The 19,689-nt window shown below is 39.0% G+C and overlaps 2 protein-coding genes across 3 annotated transcripts; one reads left to right on the forward strand and one right to left on the reverse strand.

Annotated features, from left to right (window-relative positions):
• Positions 1 to 451: 451 nt before the first annotated feature.
• lgals3a (lectin, galactoside binding soluble 3a) lies at positions 452 to 11,271 on the reverse strand. Of its 2 annotated transcripts, XM_055169355.2 has the most exons (6): positions 11,088 to 11,271; positions 10,826 to 10,843; positions 6,423 to 7,163; positions 2,394 to 2,482; positions 2,160 to 2,316; positions 452 to 1,199 (listed from the first exon to the last, which is right to left on the reverse strand). In XM_055169355.2, exons 2-6 carry the CDS (start codon positions 10,838 to 10,840, stop codon positions 1,044 to 1,046), a joined length of 1,158 nt encoding a protein of 385 aa, XP_055025330.2. In that variant the 5' UTR covers positions 10,841 to 10,843; positions 11,088 to 11,271; the 3' UTR covers positions 452 to 1,043. The 2 variants fall into 2 exon arrangements, with proteins under 2 accessions (XP_055025330.2, XP_055025331.2); XM_055169356.2 differs by lacking the exons at positions 452 to 1,199; positions 2,160 to 2,316; positions 2,394 to 2,482 and adding an exon at positions 5,653 to 6,028 and having other exon boundaries at positions 11,088 to 11,270.
• A 228-nt stretch (positions 11,272 to 11,499) lies between these two features.
• gmfb (glia maturation factor, beta) lies at positions 11,500 to 18,139 on the forward strand. The gene is made up of 8 exons (XM_073873466.1): positions 11,500 to 11,728; positions 11,815 to 12,041; positions 13,060 to 13,156; positions 13,254 to 13,303; positions 13,430 to 13,479; positions 13,639 to 13,721; positions 13,823 to 13,896; positions 16,655 to 18,139. The coding sequence occupies exons 2-8, from the start codon at positions 12,039 to 12,041 to the stop codon at positions 16,724 to 16,726; spliced, it is 429 nt and encodes a 142-aa protein (XP_073729567.1). The 5' UTR covers positions 11,500 to 11,728; positions 11,815 to 12,038; the 3' UTR covers positions 16,727 to 18,139.
• Positions 18,140 to 19,689: the final 1,550 nt, after the last annotated feature.

Here is a 19,689-nt window from a genome sequence, read left to right on the forward strand (position 1 = left end):
TACCATGAAAATCTGTCTTTTTCATGTTTAAGCGCTATAATTGGTTCCTCAGTGCTTCTATCAACCTTAAAATGTGAAAAAAAATCAACCCAGCAACTTAGTTTTGGTAAACCATTCTCTGGAAGCATGTGAAAAATGTGGCTCCTCTTGTGATGTCAGAAGGGGATAATACCACCCATTAATCTGCACTATCCAACCACGGTACTGCCATTTAGTGCAGAGATCAGTTCATTTGCATTTAAAAGGACACACCCAAAATGGCAAATTTTTGCTCACACCTACAAAGTGTCAATTTTACGTTACAATAAATGATCTATATTGTACTTTGACTTAGAACTTCTTATACGTACTCTGGGGATACGAAAATATGACATCTTAAAAAAGTCCTCTTTAAGTGCATAAGGATAAGCATTCAAACTGACATTTGGAAATGTACAAAACTGACAAGCACTTTCCACAGGGGTATTACATCATTTATTCAGACACCATTACTGAACAAGATTTTATTCAAAATAATTAACATTCTCAAATATTTATTTCAAATAAAGAGTTACTTCAGCCATTTAGATTCGATCTAATTCAGCACAGTGTTACAGCTCTTGTCTGCTGTTTCCTGAAAAAGTTTATGATCTCATTTAACCACAGGCCGTTTGTCTTAAAACTGAGATCTCATAGGCACACTCATATGCATTTATTGTGTGTGTGTGTGTGTGTGAATTATTTATGTAATATATACATACACGCACACATAACGTTGTATTTTGGTATGCATGCAAAATTGTTGATGATTTTAAAATGAATAAGCAACTAAGAAAAAACAGGTGAGGCTGAAATGGTACACATCATATACCCCCTGTTAATATCCACCGGAAATACAGGTGGGAAAGACATCTGTAGTGTATGTATGCATGTATGTGTGTGTGCATGAGTGTTGCAATCATAATAACTTCTAGAACTAAGATCTTTTCCACTTTTGTTAGATAATACTTTTCAAAAACGCATAATGTTTCACTCCACATTGTCTAATCTCTCTCAGGATTGTGTTAGATCATACTGGGCGCAGCACTAAATAGGGTGACATCTCCGTTTATGTGCAGACGAGTGACATCTTCAAATCCACCGGTTCTGTGCTCGTACTCCAGCTGATGAACGCCGTCCACGGCAACCTTAAAGCCATCATTCTCTACCAGGATCTTCAGCTGCATATAAAAACACACAAAAGCAATATGCAATCTTAAAGGAATATTCCATTTTCTTAAAAGAAAAATCCAGATAAATTAATCACCACCATGTCATCCAAAATGTTGAGGTCTTTCTTTGTTCAGTCGAGAAGAAATTATGTTTTTTGAGGAAAACATTGCAGGATTTTTCTCATTTTAATAGAGCCCAACAATCAATACTCAACTCAACACTCAACAGTCTTTTCAACGGAGTTTCAAAGGACCACAAACGATCCCAAACGAGACACAAGGGTCCCATCCAGCAAAACCACTGTCATCCTTGACAAGAAAAATAAAAAACATGCTCTTTAAACCACAACTTTTCGTCCAGGTCCGGTCCAGCGCGACCTAACGTAAATGCGTAGTGACGTAGGGAGGTCACTTGTTACATTTATAAAACCCACATTTGCGGACCATTGTAAACAATAAACTGACACAAAGACATTAATTAGTATCAGTTGACAACAACGTAGGAACGGTCCTCTTTCTCAACACTTGTATATACACTGGGGCATAGTTTTGCATTCGTCCTCTGTGACCTTTTGACGTGATGACGACGTATATCACGACCGGATCTAGATGAGAAGTTGTGCTTTAAAAGTGTATATTTGTTATTTTTATTGTCAAAAATGACAATCGTTTTGCTAGACAAGACCCCCATGCCTCGTCCGGGATCGTCCACAGTCCCCCGAAACTCCGCCGAAAAAAACTGTCAAGTGTTGAGTCAAGCACCAAACGTTGGGCTCTATTAAAGTCCATTAAAATGAGAAAAATCCTGCAATGTCCTCCTCAAAAAACACAACTTCCTCTCGACTGAACAAAGAAAGACATCAACACCCTGGATGACATGGTGGTGAGCAAATCATCTGGATTTTTGTTTTAAGAATATGGAATATTCCTTTAAACTGTCATGACAGAAGGTAAATATGAAAGCCGTACCTCAAACTGTCTGCCCTGAATAAATGGAAAGCCTCCCTCCCTCTCCTCTGGACCCCAGCAGCCCCCAAGAAGTGAGTTTCGCACGATGGTGTGTTCATGGAAACGAGGGTTAAAATGGAAAACCACATCACCGCCCCGCATGAAATCTACATTAAACCTGAAAATGAAAGAAAGAGTTGAGTACCTTTGTTTTACCCTCTTAACGGAAAGCGTTCGTTTAAGTAAGTATTTTACCTGTTTGCTCCTGGTACTGGCTCTCCCACTATAGTGATCACGAGGCCTGGCATTATCCCTGCATGCAGTTGAAGATCATAGGGCACTTGCTATAACACAAATACACATATTTATATTACAAAGTGTTTTTCTTGTGTTACATGCCAGGAGTAATATTAACAGTACAATGTTAACATATGCAAGAATGAATAACATAAATCAATCCTTAAACTTTCTTAAAGGGGTAATTGCATGAAAATCTGACTTTTTCATGTTTAAGTGCTATATTATTGGGTCCCTAGTGCATATACCAACCTAGAAAATGTGAAAAAGAACAACCCAGTAACTTAGTTTTGGTAAACCATTCTCTGCAAACATGTGAAAAATTAAGTCATTTAGATTTCAGATATAGATAACGAGTCTGATACAATAATACTGCCCTTAATCTGCACTATCCAACCACGGCACTGCCATTTAGTGCAGAGAGAAAGAGAGGAAAAATAATAATTGACAGCACAATTTAGTTTCAATTTCCACAAATCACCATCATGATTCATGGCGATCAGTGTTTGCACTTCATCAGCTTATTTGCATTTAAAAGGACACACCCAAAAACGGCACCAACAAAGTGGCAATTTTAACATGCTATAATAAATTATATGTGGGTATTTTAAGCTAAAACTTTACATACGCACTCTGGGCATAGTTCACCCAAAAAAATGAAAATTCTGTCATTGTTTATTCATCATCATTATTTTCTTTGGTGTATAAAGAAACTTGTATAGGTTAAGAACAACATGATTGTAAGCACATAGTTGGCGGTACACATTGACTTCCATAGTATTTGTTTTTCTACTACAGAAGTCAATGGATAACATCAACTGTGTGGTTATCATTATTTATCAAAATATTATTATTTGTGTGATCAACAGAATAATAAATACAAATAAAGGTGACAGAAAGTCATTTTTTAAAGGGGTCTTATCATGAAAATCAGACTTTTTCCACATTTAAGTGCTCTAATTGGGTCCCCAGTGTTTCTATCGATCTAGAAATTGTGAAAAAGATCAACCCAGTAATTTAAGCCTAGTCCACATGGACACGGGTATTTTTATCACCTGAGTTTTTCCTAAAGAAAAATCCCGTCCACACATGCTCGATTTAAAAGAAATCTCTGTCCTCATGAAAAAGCAAAAACACGCTATCAAGCCCTGTCAAGAGCATGCCACACCAGCAGGTGGCGATACAACCCAAATTGTAAAGCCACCTTGGACAATCATAAGCCCAACAAAATTGACGTGGCAAGGCAAAAACACCGGTTTCACTGTTTACATGACAACACTGCAACCGGCGTTTCTTAAAATCCTCACCCTGGCAGGGGTTTCAAAAATGTTCGATTTCAGTGTCAATACTGCGTTTTCGCATGGAAAAACGGCTGACCTGTGTAAAAAAAGTAACGGTTATAAAAATACCTGTCTGTGTGGACTAGGCATTAGTTTTGGTAAACCATTCTCTGCAAGCAAGTGAAAAAATAGGTCATTGAAATTTGGCTCCCGTTGTGATGTCAGAAAGGGATAATACCGCCCCTAAATCTGCACTATCCAACCACGGCACTGCCATTTAGTGCAGTGATCAGTTCATTTGCATTTAAACAAACACAGCAAAAATTGCGCACCTACAAAGTGGCAATTTTAACTTGCTATTAACAATTATCTGTGGGGTATTTTGAGCTAAAACTTCACATACATACACTGGGGACACCAAATCTTTATTTGACACCATAAAGGTGCAGTGTGTAAATTTTAGTGGCATCTAGTGGTGATGTTGCAAATTGCAACCAACGGCTCAGTCCACAGCTTACCCCTCACTTTTGAAACGCATAGAAAAGCTACAGCAGCCACCACAGGACAAACATATCATTGTTGGAAACAACTTAGTAAAAAAGTTTGTCCGTAAGGGCTTCAGTAGAAACATTGCGGTATAAAATGGCGACTTTCATGTAAGGGGACCCTCGGTGTATGTAGATAAAAACGACTCATTCTAAGGTAATAAAAACATAAGAGTTAATAACGTAAGGTCTTTATACACCACTGATAATATAGTTATGTATATTATATTGCATTTCTGTCAAGAGATCATTCAAAAAGTTACACATTGCACCTTTAAAAAAGTCATGTGGAATGTCTCCTCTAATAGCTGCAAGCTGCTACATCTGATGAATCTAAGATCCCATAATGTTGTATAACTTTATAATGTTCATATTTTAACAAACAAGTAAACCTTTAAAAACACCTTTCAATATTGCAATAAAGTTTTGTGAAACCTTATCACCCCCAGTAAAGGCTCAAACCGTTTTTATTCCACTGTACAGAAACACAGTGTGCCTATTGTAACCCTTTGTTAAGTTAGCTAAAGACTAAACGTTATTGTATCTTGACCTTTTACACTGGAATTTTACAAATAACTGATTTTATTGACTGGTAGTAACCTTTCCCAGGTCTTTGTACTTTTATTTTTTTCCATCATAAAATTCCACCTCTGGCAAAAATATGAAACCATTCCTGACTTTAAACACACAGTCCTGCAAATATTAAACTGAAACTGCAGCAGAGACTAAAATAAATGACAAAAAGGTTTTCCGCAACTGGAAAAATGTCATACTGATTACATCATTGAACCCTATGGACTGACCAGCCATAAAAAAATCCTTACACCCTGTCCATTCGCTGACACGTGACATCACAGGAGGAACTTTCATCACAGTGGGACTTTATCCACTTTTGTTCTCACCCTCAACGCCACGTCACAGATCATGTGACAAACTGCCTGAAAGAAGTCTAACTCATGACTGTAAATAAACAACCGTACTATGGCAACACTATGACAAATCTCATAAACCACCACTCCTTTATTCCAAACCCCACCCACTGACTCATTTTCCCCTTCAGTTAATAAATAGTTTGAGACGATAAAACACAAACAACACAAACTTTTCATGCATGCACACACATGCACAAGAATGGATTTAACTATTAAATAGCTTGTGATTTTTTACTATTATTATGCAACGCAACATAAATTCTCTTAAGATTCTGATTAACAATTTTCAAAGCAGGGCTGCATTCATATCAACACATATTTATGTTATTGTTTCTGATCTGCTCAACTAAAAGCCCAAATCACTTCCCTATAAAATTACAACTTCAGCATTAACTTCCTACTGTTTATTATAAATACAATAAAACCAACTTTTGTCAGAAACTGACAATGACAAACAATATATTGAACCCATAAAACAACTTTAATGACAATAATCACCTATTTGATAGTATAAATACAAAGTGTATAATTCATTATCCTCTTGATTTAGCAATAATATAATATAGTATTATATAATAATACAATTAATTCTCAATATTTTAATGATAATTATGTGTTGTAAATAAGTAGCTTATCAAAATTGGCCACATAAAATGCACATTTGCTTGCAAAGGTGATATACAAATAGTTTAACATTAACTATGTGTCATATGTCCAAAACTCTGCACTCTGATTGGATGTTAACTGAGGTCTTTTTGATGGCTGCAGTGCTGTCCTCCTCCTGTGATTTGCTGATCTGTTCATTGTGCTCAAAAATAGGGATGCCTATTTGGTGGCTGAAAGACAAAAAGATGAGCTTTTGAGATGTGCATAGGACGTGCATGAATTGAAGACCTGATCCAGTGGTACAAAACCATAAAAAAATAAACCAGCAGCCCAGACCTTAGGAGAAAAACCTACAAACTTTCAACCTGAAAGCAACCCTTCTCTCACCAATAGTCTGATGACACCAATTTCAGCAGAATATAGCAGACCCATCACACCACATCAACCACATCAAGAATACACTTTCAGAAATAAAGGTACAAAAGCTGGGACAGTACCAGCACATATTGGTACCTAAATGGTAAATATAAGGAGGACCTTTTTAAAGGTTACTGCCCAAGGTTTTGTACCTGTATGTTTGACAGTGTATAAAGAAGCAAACCATGCAAAACGTTTTCTGCTCACCATCATTCCACCTGGAGCAGCGGGTCCACCGTATGGTCCCATGGGCCCAGGTCCGTAGCCTCCTGGTGGGCCAGGCTGAGGCTGGGCAGGAAAGTTCCCTCCAGGTGGACCCCAGGAGCCTTGGGGTATTGGGGGAAACATTCCTCCACCATATCCTGGTCCTCCATCTGGGGGAAAGGCACCAGGGCCCCCCGGACCGTACATGCCAGGCCCAGCAGGACCTTGTGGGTAAGGCACATTTGGGTACGGCCCCTGTGGAGCTCCAGGTGTGGAGGGAAACTGTCCAGGAACGGGGTATGGCATGGGCGCACCACCTGGTGGGAATTGACCTGGCATGGAAGGAAACTGTCCTGGAGCACCAGGGTTGGGGGGGAACTGTCCAGGAACACCTGGACCTGGAGGGTATCCACCTGGGGCAGCTGGGGCTCCAGGGAATTGGCCCGGGGCTCCGGGGTACTGGCCTGGGGCTCCGGGGAACTGCCCCGGGGCTCCGGGGTATTGGCCCGGGGCTCCGGGGCCTGGAGGAAAAGAGCCAGGGGCAGACGGCCCAGTCGGAGGATAGCCAGAAGGTCCTGTTGGGGGGGCAGTGCCTCCTGAGGATGGGTACTGAGGGCCACCAGGGGCCACACCAGGCCAGCCAGGATTGGTGGGAGGTGGAGCACCGTGTCCAGGAGCTGACGGATTGGTGTGCTTAGTTTTCGACGCTTCACTAGGAACGTCATCCCCGATGGCGTCAGCAAGCTGCAGAAAGAGGATGCAGAAATAGTGTCAGTAATCAAGACACCAGCTGCGAGTTATTTTGGAGTTCTGCCTAGATAATTATGTACATTACTGTCTATACAAAGGAGAAAAAATATTTACAGTGTGTCCAAACACTATTTTAGTGAGTTTTCATTTTAAAATGCAGTACGTTATACATGGCATACACATTAATCCGGAGTTTTTGACCCTTGAGACTTGCGTTAGAAAACGATGGGGTTAAGCTGCAGTGTAGATAGACCTAACCGGAGACTAATGTAAATAAAAGAGTGGGTACCCACTTTCGCTCCCTGATGGGGATTTATTGATTATTGCGTATCTTTAACTTATTTAGTCAAGCTCCTATCATATGACCAATAAGCTACCGAAAGATGACAACGACAAGCCGCAACGACCATGCAAACAATAATACGGACACAGATCTGCAGGCTTTGCTGACTTTCAGCTGTTCATGACACAAATACCCAAATCAAGCGCATAAGTACTATAATAAACATTTTCACCACCAATTGTTTTAAAAGGGAATTTATTCCGTTAAACGCAAGTTTGCGCCCTAAATAAACGTTCTGAGCTGCCTGCAGGAGTGCGCTTTGTTCGCTTCTGTCTTGTGCAGTATAAACTCACACCTAGGGTTTAGTTATAAAATTCAATACAATATGACTGAAAAGGTTACAAGCTGTTGTGCTGTTATAACACTGTTGCTGCTTACATGCACAAAAAGCAAGCTATTTTTACTTTTGCCCAGCATGCCCAATGGGTGTGCATGTGTATAGTGTGCATGGAGAACTTTTCTGAAATGCCAGTATAGATGTGGATCGCTTTCAAATAGAAATGCTCTAATGTAAACAGGCCTGAGTGGCTACGTCGAATTTAAAGGTGCAAAACAATGCATTGATACAATGTGTTACATTGTTCTCTGATACCTACATAGAAGGTATGTGACTTTATTAAGTGCAAAAATTATCCAGAGATGGTTTTAGATGTTCATTTACAACCCTAGGATTTGTTCCCAGAAAGGAATGGTCTATAACTGCCTTATTTGACAATGCTGATCTCTGCTCTGATTGGCTGTTTCTCACAGCAGCTAATCTTAGTAGCTCTGTGTGTGTGCAAACAGACCTTATGTTTGAGCCTGTATCAGACAGATTTTGAGGAATAATCAATTATTCTGAGATTGTTAATGGTTGTGGTTGTCTCTGAAGGTAGGTTTGTATTTTTTCATTATGGACCTGCAAAAGTTAATAGCAGAACTTCAGCCTAAACGTTAGCATATACCATTAACTAGCATACAGCGCTAAGGGGTTGTGTACACCAAAACGTTTAAACGCGGCTGAAAATGCCTGTACAAAGCCGAATGCCGGCTGTTTTTCAGCTGAGTGCCAGGTTTCATCAGCTAAGCGCTTTGGTAGCTCTGATACGTCAGCTGTGAGACGGTTGGTTGCTGTGATACTTTCCCGCCCCACCTCCACTGTGATTGGACGGCCGCGTGAGAACTGACATTGACGAGCGGAGCTTTTCTTCCAAAGTTGAAAATTTTTCAACTCTCGGTGCTCAGCGCTGAGCGTGGAAAAACCGCCGGGCGACGGTTTTCAGTGCGGAAGAAAACCGCTAGCTGCTGGCTTATTTGAAAAACGCCGAGCTTCCATTGGAAACAATTGAAAACATGCGCCGGCGGCAGGCGTTAAAGTTTTGGTGTGCACAACCCCTAACTCAGCAGTCGAAACTTTGTTTTTAGCATTAAAAACAACATTATTTATAACTTATTGTGTAATTTAATGTTGGGGGCGTACATCACGACTGTAACATCACAGTCGGTGTTATGTTTAGATTGGACAGTTTTCCAGCGGTCTTTTGCATGCACAAGGTTTACGAGGAAATAATCATGTTTGAGGCTCACAATATGTCATTACCATGTACAGAACTCTTATTATTAATCCATGCCTAGGTTAATTCAGTTTTACGTTACATTCTTCTGCACCTTTAAACCTGGTGAGTGCCGCAGGGATGACGTATTTAGCAGGACACTGGCTCCCTCGCCAAAACCCCATTAATTTTCTCCATAGACTTTTTGGATTATCGCAAAAAATAAGCTCTGTGTTTAACAAAAGTTTGACACTTACACATTTTGTCCAACAAGATCATCTTCACAGATGAACATAACTTTTATGAATCTTGAAGTCTAAATGCATTTACTAGAAATAAAAAGCTAACCTTAGGCTACTAGCGAACTGAATCATGGTCTCTGTACATCAACGTCAACACCAAGCTTCCGACAGTTCTTTTAAACTTTATTAAATACATTTAAAAACAGGTTTACTGATAAGGAAATACTATGTGGATTAATTTTGTTAGGAAGTGTGCCCATGTTGCATGGTTTGGGAGATCTTCATGCGTGATGACGATTAAAGTCCCCAACAAAGTCTGTAGGCCCATGTAGTAAATTTTTAGAAACTGACCTTTTATTATTAAGGTTGTGAATTACTGTTGTGTTGTATGTTGTAGAAGAAAAATGTGAAAATATCTTGGGCTTAAGTTAACCAAAGATCTAATTTAAGGAGTTTAATCAAAACCAACCAAAACATTGACTATTGACGATGGAACCGGAAGGGTTAAAATGCTTACTTTCTTCTGGGGTTTGCCAACAAAAATGTGTCATCCCTGCGTCATGCCATTTTTGATGGACAACGTTACATATTTGTACAAAAGACCAGAGTATCCTGCTTCCACTGATGCACACCAAATGCAAAACATAGACTTTCAATTTTTGTGCAAAACTTTGGAGTCCATGCCAGCTGTCAATAATTGTTAAATGATTTACCAAATAATAGTAAATATATTTACCAAGTAATAAGAAAACTAAATATTCATTAAAGGGGACATTTCACAAGACTTTTTTAAGATGTAAAATAAATCTTTGATGTCTCCAGAGTACGTATGTGAAGTTTTAGCTCAAAATACCATATAGATAATTTGTTGTAGCATGTTAAAATTGCCACTTTGTAGGTGTGAGCAAAAATGAGCCCTTTTTAGGTGTGTCCTTTAAAATGCAAATGAGCTGCACTAAATGGCGTGGTTGAATAGTGCAGATTAAGGGGCTGTATTATCCCCTTCTGACATCACAGCGGGAGCCAAATTTCAATGGGCTATTTATTCACATGCTTGCAGAGAATGGTTTACCAAAACTAAGTTACTGGTTGATCTTTTTTACATTTTATAGGTTGATAGAAGCACAATTATAGCACTTAAACATGGAAAAAGTCAGATTTTCATGATATGTCCCCTTTAAATAGTAATCCACCTTTGAAAATGAAATGCACCTTTTTATACAACATACAATCTGTATACAATTATAAGTTAACGTTGCATTAAAAAAAATGCAAAATAAAATCACATGGTCTCAAATCTTTAAAACCCACTGTATGTTCTCTATAATAATTAATTAATGGCACATATGAGATATGTGTATAATACTGTATTAATTGAAACAACATGGAAATTAAATAACAGAGTGTATTAGTATGTCTAAAGCTGGTAACATACATTAAATAAGACAAAGTTCATCAAGCCAATAACAAAAGAGAATACAGCTAAACTTAAATAAATGTAAATTGTCGGACCAGATCATAAATCAGTTCAAAACTTACCGAAAATTCTGCCATGGCCTGTAGGAGAAAACAACAGTGACACTTAATAACAGGCAGTGTAAGACAAATCACATTCTGTCATAATTCTAGCGCAAGCACAATTAAAGTCATTTTCGCTCAGGTTTAAGTTAAAACACTACAGTTTCAACCATAGCACCATTTCATACACACATTAATGAATCTGTGTTTAGGCTGGTCAAGCACCGAGACATACACAACTGGTATATATGTGTAATGTAAGCGTTATTGTTGGAATCAGCACCTTAACTGGATCAGGCCCTACGGTATAAAGATTTGGGCTTCTGAACGGTACCAGCTCCTGTCGCCTGAAATCCGAAAGTCAAATTACTAAACTCTACACAGGTCAGGAAGTGATGCGACAACCAGAACATTCAGCGTTTTCAATGGCGTGGTTGAAAACACCATGACCACTAAATAGTATGGAAAGACGTTGGGCGTTGTAGTGAAGCACACTAAACTATCAACAGTGTTTGGAGATCAGATATAAGTACTACGCATGCGCACGTTCTGCACATGGGCGTGTCATCTGAGGGCTAGGCCGGAGGTTTTGCGCATGTGCCGTGTTTACTGTGACAAGTGGGCGTTTTCAACTGGATTAAAATAAACTAAGCATCGGTCACCTATTGATGTGTAAACTTTCCTAGTTTTTGGTAGCTTACAGTTTCGCGGAAATTGGTTGAGTTTAACTCTAATTTCAAGCTTGTCAGGACGTTACACTTACGTGGTCTCTATGTTTTTATTATGCGTTTTATTTGATTTGCCTTATTTATTTTGCATGAAATAAAAATAACTATTTACTATTAAACTATTTACATTGCACCTATAAACTCGTCATGTAAAAACTTTAGGCGTTCCGTGCACTCCGTTGGAAACATGGCTCGTGTATGTAAAACTTTATTTATATATAATGATTTATTTTTATTCACACGAGTACGGTCCGACCAACTATCTTGTAAATTTCCCCGTAGGCCTGGAAAGAGAAAATCGAATACCTCCCATTCGCACTCGCAGCGTTTATCCCGCTGTTCTGGGATCAGTCAGAGCTCGTCCCTAAAACCAACTGATCTCGGACCAGTCTGTCATGTAAATCCCGGCGCAATCCAGCACCCTGATTGGTCGAACGATCGTCACGAGACGCGACACGGTAGAACTGCTGCACTGCTGAGCTCGTGCCGTCTGCGCTCCAGGTAAAATGGTGAGTACGAAAACTAGCTTGGATTAATACAAACATCCGAATAACTGTGTTGTCTGAAAGAAGCATGAAAACGACTGATAGCACCGAGGCATCTCTAAATATCACCGTGGGGTTCAGGGGGTCTGTTATATGAAGGGTTGTTTTTTTGAGCCCTGTTGCAGTTCCACCCAGAGCTTTGTGATGAAGCTGCATGTCAGCGCGTGCATTCAAACCATTTTCTGCATCGCACTTAATAAAGTTCACAAAACACGGGAACGTCTGGTGTTGTTTTTATACCGTAATCCTGTTTTTAATGTTTTTATGAGACTGAATTGGCTTACATAATTGTGATATGATGGAATTCCGTCGGAATTCTCATTTCCTGTTGCGGACACGAGCATGCTCCTATTACTTCAGTATCTTTAGGAAATGCTAGGACATCTACTGAGAAACCGATAAATGTGGCGTATTGGTTTTAAATGGCACGTCTAGCTGCGATCATATAATGTAATTAATGCAAAAGGAAGTATCTCAAACAATGAAATCAGGGTTGAAATAAAAGATTGTTTGCATTCCGCCCCACGACTCTTCAAAACACGTTTGTCCACCTCTACTGCCACATCAACTGCAAAGCAACGCATTGCTTCCCGTGATAATGACACCAGATATGATGATGACCTGTGCACGAGTTCAGATTCTTCACAATAATCCACCCTGGTTGCCTTTATTGCTCATTTTGTCTTTTAGACTAGACTTTTTTGTTTTCCTATTAACTGTTGGGTTTACAAATATGTTTAAATTGAGAAAAATTCTTTGTTCCTGTTAAAGCACAGTGTTAGCAATGCACAGGTCAGGGGATGGTGATTCCCAGGGAAGGCACATACTGAAATGTATAGCTTGAATGCACTATATAAGTCATATATCTCAAATCCATAAATGTTCTTTAACAGCAGCACACTTTACATCTTAAATACAAGCAAGTTCCAAATGTATAAGTGTAAATAAAATGAGTTTCTTGTGTGTTTCTCTTTATATTCAGAGTGAGTCTTTAGTTGTGTGTGAGGTGGACGAAGATCTTGTGAAAAAGTTGAGGGATTTCCGCTTCAGGAAGGAAACCAACAATGCTGCCATTATCAGTAAGTTGAACCGAAAATGTGACACTCAAGTCTCTTCCATATGCTCACACTGTCATATAACGGGGGTTAGATGCTGATCTTATTTCTCCGGTTACAGTGAAGATTGATAAAGACAAACAGCTGGTCATTCTGGATGAGGAGCATGAGGTAAATACACAAACTTCCTATGAATGCTTATAGACAACCACGGTTATTATGCACAGCTTCCACTAGACTTTATGATTTTATGGCTTTTAATGGGATTTTAAAGTAGAGTTTGTTTTCTCCCTGTAGGATATCTCTCCTGAAGACCTGAAGAATGAGCTACCTGAAAGACAGCCCAGATATCCTTTAAATCACACCTTACTCTGTGATGTACTTTAAAGTCATGTGCTTTCCTAGAGTTTGTTATTGGGTTTCTTTCCAAACATTATAAAAAAATCATGAGGTCCTGAGTGTTGCGTTGCTGCTAAGATTGTTTCTCATTCCTTAACCTGTGACACATTTCTAGTGTACAGCTATAAGTACGAACACGACGATGGGAGAGTTTCTTACCCCCTGTGTTTCATCTTTTCCAGTCCTGTTGGTAAAAAACAAATATGCACATTTAATCATTGTTTCCCTTAGAGAGCTTTAAACACATTAACACATAGTTATCTAAGCCAGAAATGTATTTTTGTTTTACAGGATGTAAACCTGAGCAGCAGATGATGTATGCTGGAAGCAAGAACAAACTAGTGCAGACGGTTGAGTTGACCAAGGTGATTTTTAACATACACATCCCCTGATCATTAATCTTTGAACGCAAAATCCGATATCCGTTATATATATGTTATTCTGTCATCTTTTTTATTTTGTCATCTTTTTTCCCAAACCGTGACAAACGCCAGTCCTACTTCTCTGTAGAGTGCAATAAATCCGCTTAACCAATCACAGCGCAACATTCCACGCATTGTAAACAATAATGGCGATGCTTTGCATACACACAGAATCCTAGTTTTCCTCATCTACTTTGTTCTTCGTGATCAAAATCAACAAACAAACAAAAACAAAATAGTAATTTTGATGGCATTGATAAACCTGTGGTGAAGAAACGTAAGCCATCAAAATCAAATAATTTACGTAAAGGCACTCGGGCGAAGGAAAAATGCCGGCTTTTGCTTTTTCTTAAAGGACAGCATCAAGCTTCTGTCACTGCACTGACCCCAGGGGATCTTATAAAAACTTTACATTATTTTACTTGAAGTCAACAAAAATCAAGCAGGACTTAAACATTTAAGCTGATCGCTTTCAAAAAGTTTAGCGACGACGTCCCAAGTATGAAAGACAGTGTTCTTAATATATTATGGGCCCTATCTTGCACCCAGCGCAATTGACTTTGTCAGTGACGCATGTATCATTCGTATTTTGCACCGGCGCACAGCGTGTTTTTCCCTCCACAGACGCACGTCGGCAAACTGGGGAATGAACTTGCGCTCCCTGGGTGGTTCAGCGCAAAAAAGGCACTGTTCCGGCGCAAACCATCCCTGATGCTATTTTGCAGTTTCAAAAAACAATTGCACCACTGACCAAAAAAAAAATTGTCTAAAGTCAGTGGCGCGTTGCGCGTGGTTCATTATGCTATTTTAAGGGCGCATGCTTGACCATAATGTATAGCGTGCACAACGCGCGCACACTTTGCTTATCTAATCTACACAGATGCAACAGTTATTTTTGCAAATCATAAATTGTTACAATAAAAAATATTAACACATGAGATAAGGATATCATTGTAGTGAGCATTGTGGTGATAGTTTTTATTTATTTTGTGTGGCTGCGTTAAAAATTATCATGCAAATAACGATTAAAATATTTTCATAAGTTTGTTGTGTGGCTGTATTACGTTTATTTTATGTAAATAATAATTAAAATGTTTTCATAAGAAACCTTAATGTATATGAACTTGATTTGTAAGTGTACTTTGGGGTTGGACCTTGCTTGCGTTTCTTGGGTCCGATTTCAAAGCCCCCAAACCCTTTCATTGGTGAGGGTGGACGCAGCGATGTCCTGTGTAGAGGCAGATCCACCTCCCGTTACACGGCGTGCCCGATTTATGCAGGCAAGCTTGGGATTCCCCCGTCTCCTGACATCATTGTAGCGTTTGGCGCAACGATGGGGATGCCAGCTGATGAGACAATTGTGGTTATTTCCTCTCACGCCTGTTTAACCAAGACACTGATTTGGGCGGGTTTCTCCTCCCATACAAAACAACTTCTCTGTCTTTGACTGCTCTTACAAGAACATGGGTCTCCTCGGCTGTGAACCGCTCCTGGCGTGCGCCTGGTAAATCCGTCATAATAATAGCAACCCGCCCATGGAACTTGCGCCCTTGCGTTTAAAGGGAATGTTGGATAGCGTTCTGATTGGTTTATTTGATGTTACGCCCAAACCACACCTATGAATAATGAACCTACTTCAGACCAACCCCTTATTGATTTGCGCCTGCCGCAAGAGTTATTTCTCCCGCCTGGAAAATAGCAACAGCGCCCAAGATCCGCCCACAAAGTCACTTGCGCTTCATACTTGCGTTTCAGAACGTTAAAATAGGGCCCTTTATATTAATAAGGGTTATATTATATATATATTATATATTAATAAGTGTTTTGATTAATGCCATTAATGTTTAATTTTTTTATCAGTGTACATCACTAGTCAACTACATGAATAGAAAATAGAAAAAGATGAAAGCACATTTATATATTAATTCAATAGATTTATGGCATTTTGAAAAACAGTGGCATTTTGAAAATCAGTTTTTATAATAAATCTTAAAAAAAAATTATGGATTTGAATTTTTTTATAAGAACCTAAAGATGCTATGTGAAAGTTTGTAACAGAAAATTGTGGTTTAAATCTTGTCACTTTTTTGGTATAGAAAACGCATTTTTACAAAAATTAGTCAAAATGGATTGCATTTTGGAACCAAACTCTTCATTTGGCCGAGCGGTTCAAAGTAGCAAACCAGTAGCCTGGGAAATCCCAGCTTTACACGATGACGACATAGCAGCAGCAACGGTAAAGCAGATTTTGTACATTACACAGATGGATGCGGCTGTGGAACATCACTCGTTCGAATCAGCTATCGCATCTGTTTTAGCGATTTAAACTTCCTTTTCGTTAAAACCTGAGCAAAGATCAACACTTGAAGCCTTCATATCTAAAACAAATGTTATACCAGCTTGCAACTTTGGTGGCTAAACGTATGGGTATTTGCGAGAGCGACGAGCCCTCTGGTAGTGGTGCATATGTCATCCCCTTCATTGCTCTGATAGGTTTTAGGTCTATCCATTTGCGCCCAGAGGCATTTGAGTAGATCCATTGGTGATGCCCCTTTGGAAATGGTTTGTCTATGAAGCTTTGCCAGACCATAACTCGGTTACTACTGAGAATGGTCTGGTTTTAACCAGGCTAGCAACCCAGGGTAACCAAGTGGGTAACAGTTGAATTTTTAAGTATCTTATCTGTTTTCTATTCTTTCAGGTGTTTGAGATCAGAAACACTGAGGATCTGACCGAGGAATGGCTTCGAGAGAAACTAGGCTTCTTCCGTTAAAAAGCTTACACAGATATTTAGAGTGACCTAAACGAGACCATCACCTCCAGCAGGAGAGATACCATCCATCTGATACTGTCTGTTTGTGTATGTTTGAATGCTTCTGCCCAAATTCTAAACCCGCCTGTAACAATAAGGATGACCATTAAGATGGCAAAAATTATGATTAGAAATTTTAAACTGACTATTGGACATAGTTTTTTGGAACTATCCACTCTCCTCCCTAAGCAGTCAAATATGTACTGCCGTGCACAGGTGGCCAGTTCCTACTGCCGTCATAGTTGGGTGACATTCTGTGATTTTTAAGCAATCTGATGTCCAGCTATATTTTATAATAGATGACACAGCAACAGATTTAAACATTCAAAACTGCAATGTTTTGTAAAATCAGTCTTCATTTAATATATATATAAATATAAGAAGGGCCAAATGTTTCTTCCTTAGTAATTTAGTGTTCTTCCTGTAATTTGAAGTGTTTTCATTTTTATATGCATTGAGTGGTGGGAGGTGAGGGGGCCTTGTATGTTGATAGTTTTGGGAGAGAGGGTTTGATCACTGACTGTATTTGGTCTGTTGTCTTAAGTGTCATAATTGTTTTGCCTTTTAAAATCTGCTTGCAGCTAGAGAAACAAATCATCACTAAAGTTCTAGAATGTCTCTCCTTGTGCGGTGCAAGTTTTTAGGAAAAAAGAATATGTTGGTGACCCTTAAGTCCTCAAGCACAGATCAGAAAACTCTTTCTCTGTCACTTTATTGGAAATGCATGTTTAGGTGTGCAGCAACAGGGACGTGTTGTGGTGTAAATCTGGTGCAGCCCTGTGATGAAGATGACTCTTTCTCATTGCCCAGTTAAATGCTGGAACTAAGCCAGTTTTACTATTCTAGAGTTTATGCATTGCATCACTGTTTCCGTATTTATATAAAAACAGTCTTTCTATTGGCAAAATGTAAACACTGGAAAATTACGTAAATGTTTACATCTTCACAGAGACAATTTGGAGGACGTGATTGAGAAGTAATACCTCTGCAGATCTCACATCTTTTAAAGTCTGTGTGCTTAAAAGTGGGTCAGGATCACTTGTGCTTTGTTTCTGTACATCTGTACCCATAACACCTATGATTAGTGCCGTTTCCTTCTAAACTGAATGTTGACTTTGGTGGTTTATATGATGTGGACATCACATGATATAGCCCATACAATAGTGAACTGTGTATGTGTTTAACATGAGTTTAATTCACTACAAGTTGTTCTAATTTTTTTAATGACTGAACTAAATGCTTTTCCTGATCATTTATAACTCTAGTTCGCTCTTTAAACCAGAAAAGTTGTTAACTTTTGGATATGTGTCTCAATTACATACATTTGTCTGCTGTTTTGAATAATTAAATAGAAATGTTTTCCTTTTAAATGTATGTGCTTGACTGGAGTGTTGTTGATTGACATTTATACATTATTTGTGATGTGATCAAATGTTGACTTTCAACCAGATATTAAACTAAACACTATGAAGCAGTTTCTCGGACCGGGTATAGAGGCTTTAGTTATATTAGTATTATACATACAGTGGTAAGAAAAAGTATGTGAACCTTTTGAAATTTCATAGTTGTCTGAATAAATTTGTCATTAAATGTAATCTGATCTTCATCTAAGAACAACCAAAAACCCTCATAGTGCTTGTGAAAATATGTATATGAACCATCGAGTTATGACCTCAAGTCAGGTTTTAGCACACTTGGAGTTTTGTTAAGATAATACGTTTGGAGGTGTGGATTATAGCTACTTTGACTGATAAAAAACCCTCAAACTTTTGGAGGAAGATTCCCTGACAAGGATTAGAATAGTCCTAGACTAAAATAAATGTAAGAGCTGTCCAAACTCAAAACAACTTGCACATATCTTAAAAATACATCAGTGCCCTTTGTTTTGTTTCAAAATGCACACAAGTAATGTTTTTAGTAAGGCATGTTTGTTAAAACTAGCTATATTTCCTAATTAAACTAAGGCCTAGTCCTGGCTTAAGCTAATCCCTGTCTGGGAAACCGCCCCTTGGAGTTTACTCTGCACAAAAAGAACCTCCTTATGTGAGCCATGCCTTGCCAAAAAGTTTTCAGAGGAGCAACGATCAAGAATCGTTGCTTTACATAAAGCTGAAAAGGGTTACAAAGTTATTTTAACAACTTTAGAAATTCACTAGTCAACAGTTAGTCAAAAAATCTACAAATGGAGACGCTTTGGGACTGTTACTACTCTAACAAGAAGTGGATGCCCAGTCAAAATGACACCAAGCGCACAATGAAAACTCATCAATGAGGTAAAGAAACAACCCCGAATGACAGCCACAGATTTGAAGGCATCATTGGAACTTGCTGACATCTCTGTTCACGAGTCTAAAATACGTAAAACACTGAACAAGCAGGGTATTCATGGCAGGACACCACGAAGGAAGCCACTGCTTACTAAAAAGAACATTGCTGCACGCCTGAAGTTTGCAAAAGAGCACATTGACACTCCACCGCAGTACTGGCAAAATGTTTTGTGGACTGATGAAACTAAGATTGAACTATTTGGAAAAAACACAGCGCTACAGCTGGCATAGAAGCGGCACTGCATATCATCATGAAAAATCATCCCAACTGTAAAGTATGGTGCAGGAAACATCATAATTTGGGCCTGCTTGGCTGCATCTGGCCAGGTTGCAATCATTGAGGGGAAGATGAATTTCCAAGTATATCAGACATTTCTTCAGGATAATGTGAGAATGTCTGTATGGCAGCTGAAACTGTGTAGAAGGTGGGTGATGTGACAGGACAACGGTCCAAAACACCGGAACAAGTGCACAACAGAATGGCTTCAGAAAACCAAATTCGCCTTTTGGAGTGGCCAAGTCAGAGCCCAGACCTCAACTTGAAGAGGGCCATACACATGAGACGTCCAAAGAATATGACAGAGCTAAAGCAGAGGA

This window comes from Misgurnus anguillicaudatus, chromosome 11 (assembly GCF_027580225.2).
Source record: "Misgurnus anguillicaudatus chromosome 11, ASM2758022v2, whole genome shotgun sequence".
Classification (NCBI taxonomy): domain Eukaryota; kingdom Metazoa; phylum Chordata; class Actinopteri; order Cypriniformes; family Cobitidae; genus Misgurnus; species Misgurnus anguillicaudatus.